Source organism: Amblyomma americanum, chromosome 3 (genome assembly GCF_052857255.1).
Source record: "Amblyomma americanum isolate KBUSLIRL-KWMA chromosome 3, ASM5285725v1, whole genome shotgun sequence".
NCBI classification, from domain to species: domain Eukaryota; kingdom Metazoa; phylum Arthropoda; class Arachnida; order Ixodida; family Ixodidae; genus Amblyomma; species Amblyomma americanum.
Window position 1 is genome coordinate 117,009,666 of NC_135499.1, and position 14,290 is coordinate 117,023,955.

The following is a 14,290-nucleotide window of genomic DNA, read 5'->3' on the forward strand; positions in this document are numbered from 1 at the left end:
ATTTCAGCACTCGTCCTGCATCGCCGTCCTTTTCTACCGCTTTTTTCTGTACAGCTTATTTTCATATTGTTAAAAGACCTTCCTGGTGCACTGCTCTTCTTAGACCTAGCACTAGTGCGCTTGGGTTTTCGCTACCTTCTAAATAGGCCTGGGTGTCTTAATATTGCAATTATTTGTTCTGAGCGGATGTTATACGAGAGCTCGAATGATAAGGAAAAAGCGAACATTTCATATGGGCAGGCCTTACTTCAAACTTTTCTGATAGCGGCATACCTCGCCATATTTATGTGGATATCGCTATCGTAAGCAGCATAAAACAAGAAAATGCGCGAAACCCAAACAGAGATTAAAATGCTTGGAGACTTTTTAACACCATTCTTAAAGAAGTAAATGCCACAGTATTTGGACCTTGGCCACTCCCAAATATTCCGAAAGAATCTTCGATGTTTGGAAGTATGCCTACGCCAGAAAATTGCTTGAGATGGATTAGTGGATATTAATATGGGATAAAGGAGGAATAATATCGATTAGTGTGCATTAGTGGGCGAATTAACTTAGATTATTAGGCGTGTTGAGGTGCGTGAGGGGGCGGGTTATTATAATTATGTATTATAATACCATGGAAGGTACTCAAATATTCGAGTCCTCAGATTTTCACATCTTTGCTCCTGTAATGTCAAGACCCTCCCGACCAATCAAGATATTTCTTTACAAAGAAACCGGCCGGTGTTTGGAAGACGACAACCTATATGCTATCGCATTACGAAAAACACTAAAGTTCTCCCTCGACAACCTGTGGGAGCAACGTAGTGTATCAGAATACAGCTTAGACGAGCTAACTAGCAGATCGATTAATTAATATGGAAATGTTAACTTAGCTACTACTGTTTATCTCCTTACCGATTGAGACGCTTATAGCCAACAGTGTGATTCTCTTCGCCGCTACAGCGCAAGGAATTTTTGGGGCCGCGCACGGCCGAAGCCGAAACTGCGGAACCAGAAACAGAGTTAGCCACGCCTACAAGCGCGCGGCACAGCGGCACCGGTGCCACGTCCTCTCTGCCCGCTGGCCGGCCTTGGTCGGGCGCTGCGAAAGGAGCACGTATTAACCCATGCCGCTGTGTGACGTTTCCTCCTCGACGTGGCTAACACTCTTTCTGGCCGCGCGGTGTCATGAGATATCACATCCACGCGTGTTCTCTGGGTGGTCTTTATGTCGTGTGACCCGCCACCAATGCATAGAACAAAATTAAATGTTTTCTCATTCGCTGTCCACGCAAAATAGGGCCCATAGGGCCGCTGCAAAGACGGGTCTTCTTGTCGAAACGTTGATTGAAGACGATCACATTCCGCCCATAGTTTTATTTATTTGCCCCAAGACCGACTCAGAAAGCTTTTAGCTACTTGTACCAACTGCAGTATAACGTATTTCATCTCACATGTGTGAGTTTGCTGGCTCGAAACACTTTGACTGATGTCGTGTTAAGAGGGTTTTGTGAGGCACGTGTGTGCGACAATTCTTCGCATTAAAGGATTTGAATGACCTGAGTGCTATACATTAAAAATGCGTATTATTGGCAGTTCATGACCCTGACCAATATCGCTGCTGATTACCGGAGACGTATCGTAAAACCGCAATAGTACTGCGGCGCCCCAAATTTGGTTCTCTTAAATAAAATTGCTCAGCTGGACGCAGCCTTCATGGTTAACGTTTTCACCCAGGCATCGCAGTTCCAGTGTGATATGGGGCACCCTCAGTGCAGTGATATACTTGCATTTTCTAATCAAATGGCGTATATTGTGGCTATTTTCTTTCGCAGATCTTTTGAACACGGACGCTGGATATGTTGTGCCCGATGGAATTAGGCACATGCTTCTAATTCTTTACGTGAGTCACTTTCTCTTGCAACGCAACAGCGATATTTTATACATTGTCACAAGCAGCAGGTGCAAGGCTAAACAGTTCATGCGTGCGAACAGCGAGAAAATCTATCTCTACTCATTTTGCCCAATTGTTTTCAATTGAGCCAATTAAGCATCGTTTATGCAAGGATAAAACAACAGGACCTTTGATGGAATCAGCCGGTAGTGTAGCGTGATTTACAGAACGAGTAAATATGAGTGCAGACAAATCTTAATTAAATGAAGCTACAAATAAACAATAGGTGAGCCCGTTTTACTCTCAACAATTCACTTTCTTTAGATTGTAAGTCGCAAGAAACTAAAAATATTACAAAAAAAACGTAAGCTCCTTCGCTCGCTCTCGCTCCATTCCAACCGACGCTACGCTCCCGTGTAGCGTGTAATTCAATGAAAGACAACATCCGCTAATTCCAACGGGTCAGCGTGCGCAACAGTTAATTCGCGCAGGCTACGCAGCTGACCTGATCCGGCCGGCAAAGCACGAGAATGCATCAGGTTGCCTCCGGGTCGGCAGCGTGCGCTAATGCGCTAATGCGCGATAACCCTTGAAACCGAATGCATGACTCAACTCAGCGCACTCTTATCGTGGTTCTCAAAGGGCTGAGCGCTCAAGCTGTCCGGCATTATCGCTCCCGACCTTTAGACGTCAGTGCAGGCCATTAGTGCCAGCTGTTCTTGCCGCCCAGCTCACAGTGCGCACGTTCCCGCATCACCGCTGTGGCAAGGCGAGACGCCCATCACAGTGTTCATCACCCACTCTCCCTGATCGCACCGTGGGTTTCCCACCGCACATCTCGGGAGCGGCGAGGGACATGTTTATTGTGCCAGCCGAAAGAAAACGTTAGCGTAGCATCACGAGTTCTCTGTATTTTTGTACGCTTCATAAATTTTAATAAAACTTGGTGCTGGGCTTGTTGGTTAAGTATTTCTTTGAAACAGGTCAGCGCTAAAATAAGACGAACACAAGGCGAGAGAACGACGACACGACAGAGATCAGAGCTACAGCAACTAAAAGTTTGGCTTTAGGGACAGAATAAATCAAATGTTCAACATCAACAGAAAATGCGTAACCGACCTGGCGATTGTCCTCAAGGTAATCTGGCGCATTTTAGGATTTCTTTGTCTCGAAGGGATCATCCACATTGATCAACGCAAGCTTCTTTAAAAGGGACCGGCTGACACATTTCTGCTATGAGCCATTTTCGCTGATGATCGTTCTGAAGGGTATTTCAGATTTGTGAGCGTTAGCCGTGAAGAAAACATTCATGCAGTTGCCTCTGCAGTTACTAATATCATTAGCTAAAGAAAACAGATTGAGGTCCTTGCAAAAATTAATGAACTTAGTTTTAACACGTGCATCGATTTTTCTCACGCTTGCAAATTTCATTTCCACAGCTTGCAACGCTTTTTCTTTGTAGGCTTCTTGTTTTATGACGACGAATCCCTCATCTTTGTCAGCTTGCAGTAAGACGATTTGTTTATTGCTGTAGCGCTCATCTCTCGTGTCGTCGTTATCTCGCCTTGTGTTCGTCTTTTTTAGCGCTGACCTGTTTCAAAGAAATGCTTTATACACTGTGGGCAGCATCTGTAAATGGACAAAAGACACACAGTAAAAATTTTATTTCTCAAAATATTTCAGATTAAGAACGGTTTACTTGGTCGGTAAGTGCTCAGTGTGGTAGACTGCGCATTCGCGCTCATCTTTTTGTAACGGCAGGGTCAGCCCGACCTTGCAACAGAGCTTTAATTCACTTTAACGGTCTACTTCGTTTTCCGGAAAATAGTACACCTTAATATTTTGGGCGGCAGTGATATGCTTAAGCTACATCCTGGCAAAAAAAAATAAATTAACGGGCATCGCCTTGTGATGCTGCTTATTCTGCTTCATGACGCGCTTCTCCTGTTGATGCACTTTGATGTCTGTAATGATGCGCAGAACGTGAGTGACAGCTACCCGCCAACGAAGACGAAGTTGAAGCTGGAAGGCATGCTGGCACGGATCCTGAACCCATTCCTAGGATTCCAGGGTCTGTACGAGGGAACACCTGAACCTACTGTGAAATCAGCCGAGCCTGAAGTTGCATCGCGCCGCAAGTCAGCTGGTGAGAATGCGCCGCTCTCTGGAGAATGTTCATTTGATTGCATGAAATCAAATCTTTGTTTCAGTATAGCGTTCTGGTTTCGGCGAAAGCAGTTGGGCTGAACAGTTTCACTCACCCTTCTAGGTTGTTCCCCTTCGTACCAAAACGATCATATTCGTTATCGGCATCATCGTCATTAATAATGATGGAGAAATTCTGTTTTAGGGATGTCCAAAGTATTTCTTGCCCCAGTAGCCGTAACCTCATACCACTAAATATCCTGGATCTATCATACCACTTGAACCTTTCACATATCGGCGAGTTGCTACCCTTTTCTAGCCACTCTGTCACCCTGAGTAGCTTTTTTAATGACATGTAGGCGTGGTGCATGTCCTGCCCAAGCCCGGTTTCCCCTTTTGAAATATCGTTTTATTTTATTTTTTGACTACATTCTTTTTTGGGCGTCTCTCAGTGCTAGCTATAGAAAGCACTCGATTTTACTCGAGAACGAGCTTCGACCAGGGTACAAAAATTACGACATTTTCCGACTTAACAAAGTGGTAACGTTTTATCTTGACCTGAGCGGGAGCTCAGTCGCCGAATGCTCTGAAACAGCGATAAAAGCGCAGAGATCCGCGCATTAAGAGATATTGGACGTGGTCCCAGACGATTCCAATTAAGGAGGAACTTTCACTGTGAACAAGTTTTCTTAATCGTAAGTGAAACGATGACTCACCCGGCTGTTACCCAATAATAGATTAAACCTCCAATCTACACATCATCCTCTGCAGGAATTGAGAATCAAATAACTGAATTCCTGAAAATGTTGTAGTAGTGCGCATTATTTCAGTAGAGCCTTTATGAATTGGTGGCTCTAGGCGTATCATCTCTACTAATGTACCAATATATTATCACGAAATTTAGTTTATTTATGGAGTTTATGGCACTTTGTAGAAGAGCGCCAGCCTGTTAAGACAAATTTTTCATCGCTGGAGCTTTGAGGCATCCACGTAGAGATTTCACTTTTTATTATAAACTCTTGGTAAGGCTTGTCCATCAAAGTACGATCATTAAAAACATACTTTTCTGATAGCTTACATAAGTAAAAGTGAGAAAGTATTTCAGGTTGAAGCCAGCACGCTATTTTAAGATTTAATTTGCTGCCAGTAGTTTTTCGCAAGTGCAATTTTTTCTTCCTTACAGTCCCCCGCTTTAGTAGCTTACCAGTAAAAAAAAAAAAGAACGACGGAATCTTCCACAAGAAGACGCCGTAATATTGTGTCCATTTGTCATAACGATAGATTTTTCAGTACATTTGCAGTATTATCCCCTAGTAATGCACTATTTTCCTGAAGTTATTTGCAACAATAAGAAACAGCACAATAGTGCAGAAAATACTGATATTACTACAAAAATATAGGTTGTTATGGTAAGTTCACGACTAAAATACGAAAAATCATTGGAGAAAATTTTATGCTCTGCATTCCGGCAGTCGAACGATTATATTTGAAAAAGTCGCCTATTGTTTTCCGGACATTGTTTGCAGATGGAGTACCACTCCCGAGGAAGCTATCTCGACCGATGAGCTCCCAGCCTCGCCAGATAGAAACGCTGCATGAACTCTTCCTGACAGCTCTGCGAAAGCAACCAGATTTCTAGAAGAAACAAATCTGACGTACTGTCATTGTATATAACATATCATTATTGTTAGCATGTTAAATAAAAGTATACATTCACTATGTGAACGCTGCTACCTAATGTCCTATTTGCGAGCAGCGCGGCCACCGCCTTCAGCGCCGATGTGATGCCGGTGAATAAATAGAAGGAATTAAAACACCTGGTACTTAAGCCGAACTCTGTTAATGGAAATTAGAGAGAAAATAACTAAAGGTCACAAGCATCGCAGGAAAGTTCACTATTCCTGAATAAGAGGTGCCCCTTTCAGGAAGAAAGATGTCACTAATATGGTACAAGCTTTCCCCTGGCCTGGTGTTTGGTTTCCTAGGCGGAAAATGTTTGCGAAATTTGTCTTTGACCTCACCTCGAGGTAACTAAATATAACTTGCAGGATAGAACACTTTGACCACGGATGCCGTTCCTGCATCAAAATTCATCATCAGCATAAAGAAGTCTCCGATACGAGAAGAACACGTCTAGAACCTCGTCGGGCGCAACCATTGCTAGCGTGAAAGCACAACACCCGACCTGCAAACCCCAAGCAAGAATCTTGTCATATTTCCTTGTTTTGTGGTCGGAACTAACTCGAGCTTACCAGTGTTAGTTCGGGTAAGTTCAGAGGACCGTCCCGCCAGCTGTAGCCAATGGGAGGAAGCTCGGTTAAGTTCGGAGGAAAGTCGCTTTAGCTGTAGAAAATTGGAGGCAGGTGACAGGTAGCAGTTAAATATATTACTAGTCGCGAGAAGTTGCTCGGGAAGAGCAACATGGGCCGCACAATCCTAACAGTGGCTGTGATAGAAACAGCCAATGGCGCATCGCTTAACCGCTGCGTCATTGCTCTGGTAGTGCTATGAGGACTCACCGCAGTCTATGAACGTTAAGTAGGGAATGACCAATTCTGCATATATGGGCATTCACCGACTAAAGCTGTCGCATGATACCCTTATAGCGGAGCTTAAGTCTCCCTCCAATTGAAGAATGAACGCCTGCTTTAGCACGTCTACTCGGTTTAACTCCATTAAACACCTACAACTTTTTGACAGAAATAAGAAACCTTGTAGTAAGAAGTTACCATGTGCGCCAAGAATGCTGGGCCCAGGCGTCATCCTCATTCAGAATTGTGGCCGACCGGAGAAAGTAATCGGGTATGCCAACAGTTCTCTGCCGAAGACTAAAGCTATTCGGCGACGGAGGAGTGCCTCGCTATTTTCTAAGCTACGTCGATATTCCGCCCCTACGTGTACGTACGACCATTCAAGGTAGTCGGCGATCATCAGGCACTATGTCGGGTTCCCATTTTTATGGACCCTTCCGGCCACCTTGCTCAGTGGAGTCTGTGCCTCTAGGAGTGAGACATCACTGTTGTCTACAGGTCTGGACGCAAGCACGCCGATGCGGGCTGCCTATCTCGAGCCACGGTCGACAAGCCGCTAGAAGAGGACGATGAGGATGCCTTTTTCGGGCCGATACGCACCAGCGACTTCGCGCTGCACCAACGCTCGGACCCTGACCTACAGCTTGTCACCCAGTATCTGGAAGGCAAGCTTTTATCAGCCCCAGCAGCGTTCAAGCGCAGTTTACCATCTCTGTTTCTTCGAAATGGCATGCTTGTGAAGAACTACGCCCCCAGTAAGACCGCGTACCTCCGCCTTGTTCCGAACAGCTTAGAGGAAGACGTTATGCAGGCTTCGCACGACAAACCAATAGCTGGACACCTCGGGTTTACCCGGATCCTTCGTCGGCTTCAAAAAAAAATCTGCTGGCCCCGATTATTCACCGACGACACACAGTATGCCAAAACATGCCGGGAGTGTCAGCGACGTAAGACGCCGCTGATCAGGCCAGCTGGAGTTTTAAAGCCCATACCACCAGCAAGGAAACCCTTTCAACAGATTACAATGAATCTCGTCGGCCCCTTTATAACATCAACATCAGGTAACAAGTGGATCATTGTAGGGAGAGACTTCTTGACCCGCTACGCCGAAGCAAAAGCCCTACTGAGCGGTACTTCGGTTGAAGTCGCAAAGTTTTTTGTCGAGCAGATCCTTTTGCGTCACGGCCCACCAGAAGTTCTCGTCACGGACAGGAGAGCCCATTTACGGCCGAGCTCACCCATGCCATTCTGAGCAATACAGTCACACAAACCACCGGCGGACTACTGCGTACCATCCGCAGACCAACGGTCTTACGGAGCGTCTGACCAAGACTATCTCTGACATGCTCGTTATGTATATAGACGCCGAACACATGGCCAGGGATGTTGTCCTCTCTTACGTCGTCCTTGCCTAGAATACCGCAGTGCAGGAGACCACCAAAATGACATCGTTGAGGCTCGCACATAGCAAGGAGGCAACCATAACGCTCAACGCCATGGCCCAGAACGACACAGATGATGACAACGTCGATGCCGCTGCCTACCTACAGCGAGCAGAATAGCCCCAAAACTTGCCCGATTCCGTATCAAAGATCAACAACACACCAACGCCCGACGGTGCAACCTACGCCGACGTCACGCGAAATGCAAGCCGAATGACCATGTATGGCTGTGAATGCCCTTTCGCCGCCGCGGACTTAGTGAAAAGCTTTTGCGCCACTATTTCGGCCCATACAAGATCATTCGTCGACTTGGAGAAGTTGAATACGAAGTGTCCCCCGACGGAGCGACAGCGTCACAGCGACGCCGTTCATGTCCAGAACTTGTGCATGTCCTGCCCCTAAGGCCTTATTATGGGCTCGAAAGGACGCTTTGTATTTGCAGTCGTAGTGTTTTTTCTCTTCTGTGTTTACTTCCTGCTATTTCGCATTTCTTTCTTTTTGTTGTAAAGCGTCGAGCCGATGTTTCTTTGAAAGGGAAGTAATGCTGCGCATATTTGTAATTTCTTCGTTCATGCTGAAAGCTACAGGTAGGTGGCTTTGTCAATTAGCCTGTCACGCGAAATGCGACCAGACTTATCTCGATTGATCTTGGCAACGAACAACTTCTTCCACATTTTCTCACATACTTGCAGTTGCTTTTGCTTCCTTATCTCGAAGCTTCCTTCTCAGCTTTAAATGAGCACGGACAAAAACTGAACGTATTCTGTTCAACGACGGCCGAGTATGCTTGCTTTCGACGCCGCCGAGTCATTCAGCCCATTCTGGGCCGAGGTCAGCCCCAATAAAATTTGTTCTTTTATAACTTTTTGCTGTGTTTCTGACTGCCTGGACGGCAACGAGCTTTATTATCTGTCTCCTGACCTCCAACGCCTAGCTCCTGCGTTGGCTAGCTCTCGACACTATGACTGCCTCCGGGCGCTCGTTCTTCATCAGGTAAGAGCCGTGTGGCATCCGGTGCCTGAGGTATTTTTGATGTTCCCACTCCACTCTCTGCTCACTCATTTGCAGCGGAGATTTTTGGTCTACACACGATGGCATCGTGATTCCTCTGCTCCACGCCTACATGTCAGTTCTGGTTCCCAATCTAGCTCGCTGAGGTGCATATGCCGCCGCAGATTCCTACATCAGCGAACACGGTTCGAGACAAGTATAGCATCACACTGCCGAGCTGTGCGCGTGATCCTAACGCCATTGACGTCACTACCAAGACCGACCAAGACATTCCTGTCGACTCCTACTTTGGAAAAGGAGACTCTCTTGGGCTGGGACGCTTGTCGGGAGCGCACGAGTCGCACGCGGCGCTCCGCTCTTCCGCTTCTCGTCGCGTCCTTCCGCGGACTATCCCCTGCCCTAGCGTGTCAGCCAGAGTGTCGTTCCTTTGTTCTCTCAGAGCAAGGCTAGCCGTGATCAGCGTTCGCTCGGTAGCGCGCGCGATCACGAGGTGGGGTCCGGGCAGCTTTGAACTGTGTCAGCCGCGGTTAAATTGGGAAAAACATATTTATCCCCCAAATTTTAACCCCACAAAGGCCACCAAGAGGTCACAGATGATACCTGGCTTCTATGAAGAACTGCGCTAGGAGAAAATCTTCTGGCTCATAGTGGACATCTGCGGTTAACGTACTTTTAACTCAAGAATTCTTCTGGTATGATTATCGTACTATATCCTGTATAAGCTTGGTAGGCATCCTCTATAAGCGACCGGTTTTCCAAGTTGGCGCATTGTAGTGCATGGAAAAAATTTTGGCCAGTACTGATTCGCAGAAAGGGGTGGGTGTTACTAGAAAGTACTTACTTTTCAAAAGCGGCATGCCAGAATAATATAGACTAACAATTCACAGACTTGTGCTAATTGTGTGCGACAAGCCTCGCGCCCAGAGAGACGTAGACATCGATGTGGTTGTCCGATGCAACCCTGCACGCATGTAGAGTACGCGATAGAGACTGCAGAGACACGCACGCAAGCTTGCAGGGGCTGAGACAAGCTATAATGCAAAACGGGAACGAAAGCTTAAATTTTGACAGCAGTTGCTTGTGCAGCAAAAGAAAACATGGCAATAGCAGAAAAAATGCGTTTCAGTCGCACTGCACTCTGAAAAAAAAACAGGTTAGGGAATAGCTAATTAGCATAAATTAGCATTAAAAAAACCTGTTCGTGAGCGTCGGATACGATATGTACAAAACAGATCTTTAGTATGCGGCCATGCCGTAGTTTTCAAGCATTGGTCACGGTTTAACCAGTTGTCATCAGGTGTCGCGTTCAGTTTGCAACAAGAGCAGCGGCTGATTTGTGATGTTTTATTTTTTTGGTGTACATAAATTTAGGTGTTCTTCCAGGCCTACGACCTCAAGGTTGTTGGCTCTCGTTCTACGTTGTAGGCGTTCCCAAGGTGACAGTTTTGAGAACAAATCGCAGCATTCCCACCATCACAGACACATCTTCAGGCACCACGGTTGAGTAGAGGCAATTCTTGAATAATGAAAAGTGAAAACAATAAACGAAATAAATTTGACTTCAAGAAAGCAAGTATCGAACGTTTTAGGCCGCAAGAACGAATATAAGGAAGTACACGTATATGCGAAGACAAATAGTTGCTTACTGCAAGAAACACCGCAGACTACAAGAATGGCAATTGAAAGCCTGCGTCTCGGCACAGGACCAAAAAGTGAAACAAAATCCAGAGGAGCATCCCAGCGCAAGGTCGGCTGCTGTGTAGGAAGCTTAAGGCAGTGTAAATTTGAATGACAGAATGCTGCGTCCATTTTCAGTACGCTGCCGTTTTCGCATGGCCGATATTTTCTGGTGCTTCGATCAGTACACCCGGAGTGCCTCATTTTAAAATAACAGCTATGAGGGGCTTGATTTATCTGCTTGCTGCCAGAATATCTTTTTTCTGTAAAAAATAGTGGCTTTTATTAGTTTGGGTAATAAAAATATTGGCTAATAAAAACTTATGCTGTATCTTATTTTAGTACGATATGTACGATTTAGCGTGCGGTAAGGGGTACGTTTTGCGATCACACTGATGTGCTTTTGAAATAGCCACAGCTGAAGGACGAGTACTAAGTGAAGGGATAAACTGCAAATTTCTTGAAAAAGCATACTGCCAGACTTAAACCTAGTAAATCATCCCAAACAGTATAACTGCCGCACTCATTTTGTCTCTATAGCTCTGGGAGTAGTTGGAGTGCGGTCACAATGGAACAAGTGTAAGATGGTGCATGTAGGATAGCAACATTGGTAGACTAAGTGAAAACAATTCCCCGCAGACTGCGTGAGTGCAGGATCCTGCACTCTTCTTTCACATAAGGACAAGGAGCAAGCTGTCAGTTTGTCTAAGTGGCATCAAATGTCGGCAGAGGTACCAAAGGGGCCCGGTCTTTACTTGCCTGTGATAGCTGTTCCATTTTAGAGCTTGTATGCGAGCGGGCTTCCCTTTGTCTGTCAACTCTGCTTTGCGACTTCTTCAGCTAGCATCACACGAATGATTTCATATTTTGCCTTTTCGGCTGGAATTTGTCGTTGCCTTTGCCTTTGGCTTTGTCCGCCGTTAAAAAGGCATGGACGGGCAAACTCGCAGCGCGGACTGCATAACGAGCAAATAAGTTACCCAGTCGGATACCCCAGTGCGGGAGCGCCGCCCGTTCACATAGTAGTTACGGCGGCTTGTGGCCAGCGCCATTTTCTTTAATCATGTCTGCAGGCGTTGCACCTTGTCCGGTCTTGCAGCGGGGTATGTTGTTTCTGTGTACCGACGCGAATTAGGAAACACTAGCCCTGAGTGGCTTTGAAACACGCAATCCTGTCATATTCTCATACCTTACGTCAATACAACGGGTTGTGCCTACCCGTTGTATTGACGTGATAGCGTTAAGGCTCCCGTTGTGCAGAAAATCAGGCGTAGCTGCCTTTGTTCTGAGTGGAAAGTCGGCCGGGGTAGTTACCACCTGGGGTGGCCACCTTATGGCCAACCTGGGCCACAAGATTCTGCTCGGCCTCGTGCAACCCGCCATGTTGAAAAATGGGCAGGGATAGGGCTGCCCAAGGTGGCTTACTAGCTTCCTCTTCATAACTTTCCTACCGGATTGTGAGCAAACTGAGCCCCCTGTCAGGTGGCAGTTAAATTAATGACTTGTCACGAGAGGTTGCTCGGCAAGAGCAACCTGAGTCGCACAAGCCCCACTGTTGACAGCACCTTCCATCGCAGGGCAGTGGCGCCTTTAGGTTCACCGCTTCACCATAGCTCCAGGAGTGGATGGAGGACTCCCAGGGACACATGAAGGTAAAGTGGAGAACGACCAATTCCGGATATATGGGCATTCACCCTTTAAATCTATCGCGTCATACAGTTAAGGCGGAGCTTAAAAGTTCCCGCAAATTTTTGTTCGAACATGTTTGAGTGGCATTCATTCATGAGAATCTTCATGCTAATTTCTGTGGTGAACCACGTCTGCAGGTTTAATTGTGTCGAGGGCATCATCGTCTGTTTAACCAATATCTCCTGTGCGATGGATGCCTGTCACTTCAACCGCTTTTCAATAGGAGTAGTGCGGACGCGTCCTTCACCGGTCGTCCTCTGTGTGGTGTGCTGTAAGATGTTGTGGTGGACTCTGGCTGGCGCAGCCATTATATCAGTCAGGCTACGGTGCCATACGACGCATCCTATAGTCTCTGCCACGAAGCGCAGTCCGGCGGCTGCCTATCATATCATCAGCTTAACAATGGGAGAAGCGGGAACGCCAAGTTACCCCGATGTTGTCCGCTCCAGCTAGACTTCGGGTTACTCCGCCCGCAATGCGGCACTGCGGGACGCTTTCCACAGCCTCCACGGCATCGGTGGCACTCTACGTGACTAGCCTGAGCTGTCATAGGCATGGTAGCATGGAGTGGAGGAGGCATGGATTGGAGGAGGCTAGAAAAAGTAATTTATTCGCCACATGACAAGGACTGATAATAGAGATATTTAGCAAAGCGTGTCCGGCAGCTGCTACCGCGATCAGGTTATGCTGCAGCTACTGTGCAGCGTAAATCACCCTAAATGCACCAAATGGCGCCATGTGCCGGATAGATGTAGAGTTATCCTATAGTACCTGTACAGTAACTCAAGCTAGCTGCGCTCAGGTCAGGCGGCGCGTGGAAGCGGATTGCCGTAGCGGCCGTACATCGCGGTATGCTAAACATATCGAACAAACGCAGCGCTATTTTCTTCGTGCTCCCGCGCTATTGCTCCCCTAGTGAATGTGTGGCGTTGTGTGCGACCCAACTCGCTTGGTCGCCTGCTCCGCGACTGGCCAGTGCAGGAGCAGCCTCGTGTTACTTTCCCCGCCATTGCATTAGCGCAATGGCGTTGAGGCGCCCGTTCTGCGGAAAATCAGGCGTATCTTGTGAGAGAAAAAAACCTTGGAGAAGCAGCCTAGGGGGGCCACCTAAGTCACACTATCTTGTGAAATCACCACTGCCCGCCTCTCAAATCGTGAGAAAATTGCCTACCATGATATGTGGATGTTAAATTAATAATAGGTTGCGCGAGTTTCCTCGGAAAGAGCGACGTGGGTCTCACAAGCCAAGTGGTGGTGCCACCCGCCATCGCACTGTAGCGACGCACCGATTAAGCACTGCAGCATTACATCGCTTAACCGTTGCACCACTGCGCCATGAGTACTAAAAGCGACCTATTAATGCAAAGTAGAGAATGACTAATTCCGCATATATGCCTTTAAGCCATTATCACTACCGCGTCAACATCCTAAGGCGCACCTTAAGTGTTCCCTTCTGTTTTGCTAGGACTTTCGAGATAATTCAGTCGATAGCCAGCCTCATCGTTTTTGTTTAGGCAGGAATAAATGCGTTTTCTGGCTGCTGCTGCTGCTTGTGACTTCCTCGTCAGAGGAAATGACTGCTCGCGAACGCTATTAATTCGAAGGCGTGGCCTTCAGTGCTGCTCTTGCGGCGCCTTCAGTCTGAAAAGACTCTTCTCTCTTGTACGAACCTTGAAAGCCTTGTAGAAAGAGAAGAACTGTTGATCAGTTTTGAAGAACAGCTCCTATAAATTGAAGGAAAAACGGTCAATAAAATCATCTTACGGATTGAAATAAAAATGGCCATTAAAATTAATGATATACAACACTCCTCATCAGCCTAAGAGCGTCCATTGCAGGGCAAAAGCTTCCTTGCTGCACCTGTTATTAACCCCTCGGTGCACCATCTTTGGCCTCCTTATCACCGAAAAATTCAT

At 46.7% G+C, this 14,290-nt stretch overlaps 1 protein-coding gene across 3 annotated transcripts in view; it reads left to right on the forward strand.

Moving 5' to 3' along the window:
• LOC144124833 (proline-rich protein 5-like) overlaps positions 1–5,749 on the forward strand; it is a 33,025-nt gene extending 27,276 nt beyond the window's left edge. For all 3 annotated transcript variants that reach the window (XM_077657734.1, XM_077657733.1, XM_077657735.1), the window contains 3 exons: positions 1,821–1,888; positions 3,860–4,025; positions 5,551–5,749. In XM_077657734.1, the coding sequence (XP_077513860.1) occupies positions 1,821–1,888; positions 3,860–4,025; positions 5,551–5,663 (347 nt within the window). In that variant the 3' untranslated portion in view covers positions 5,664–5,749. The remainder of the gene's footprint in view (positions 1–1,820; positions 1,889–3,859; positions 4,026–5,550) is intronic.
• The last annotated feature ends 8,541 nt before the right edge of the window (positions 5,750–14,290 follow it).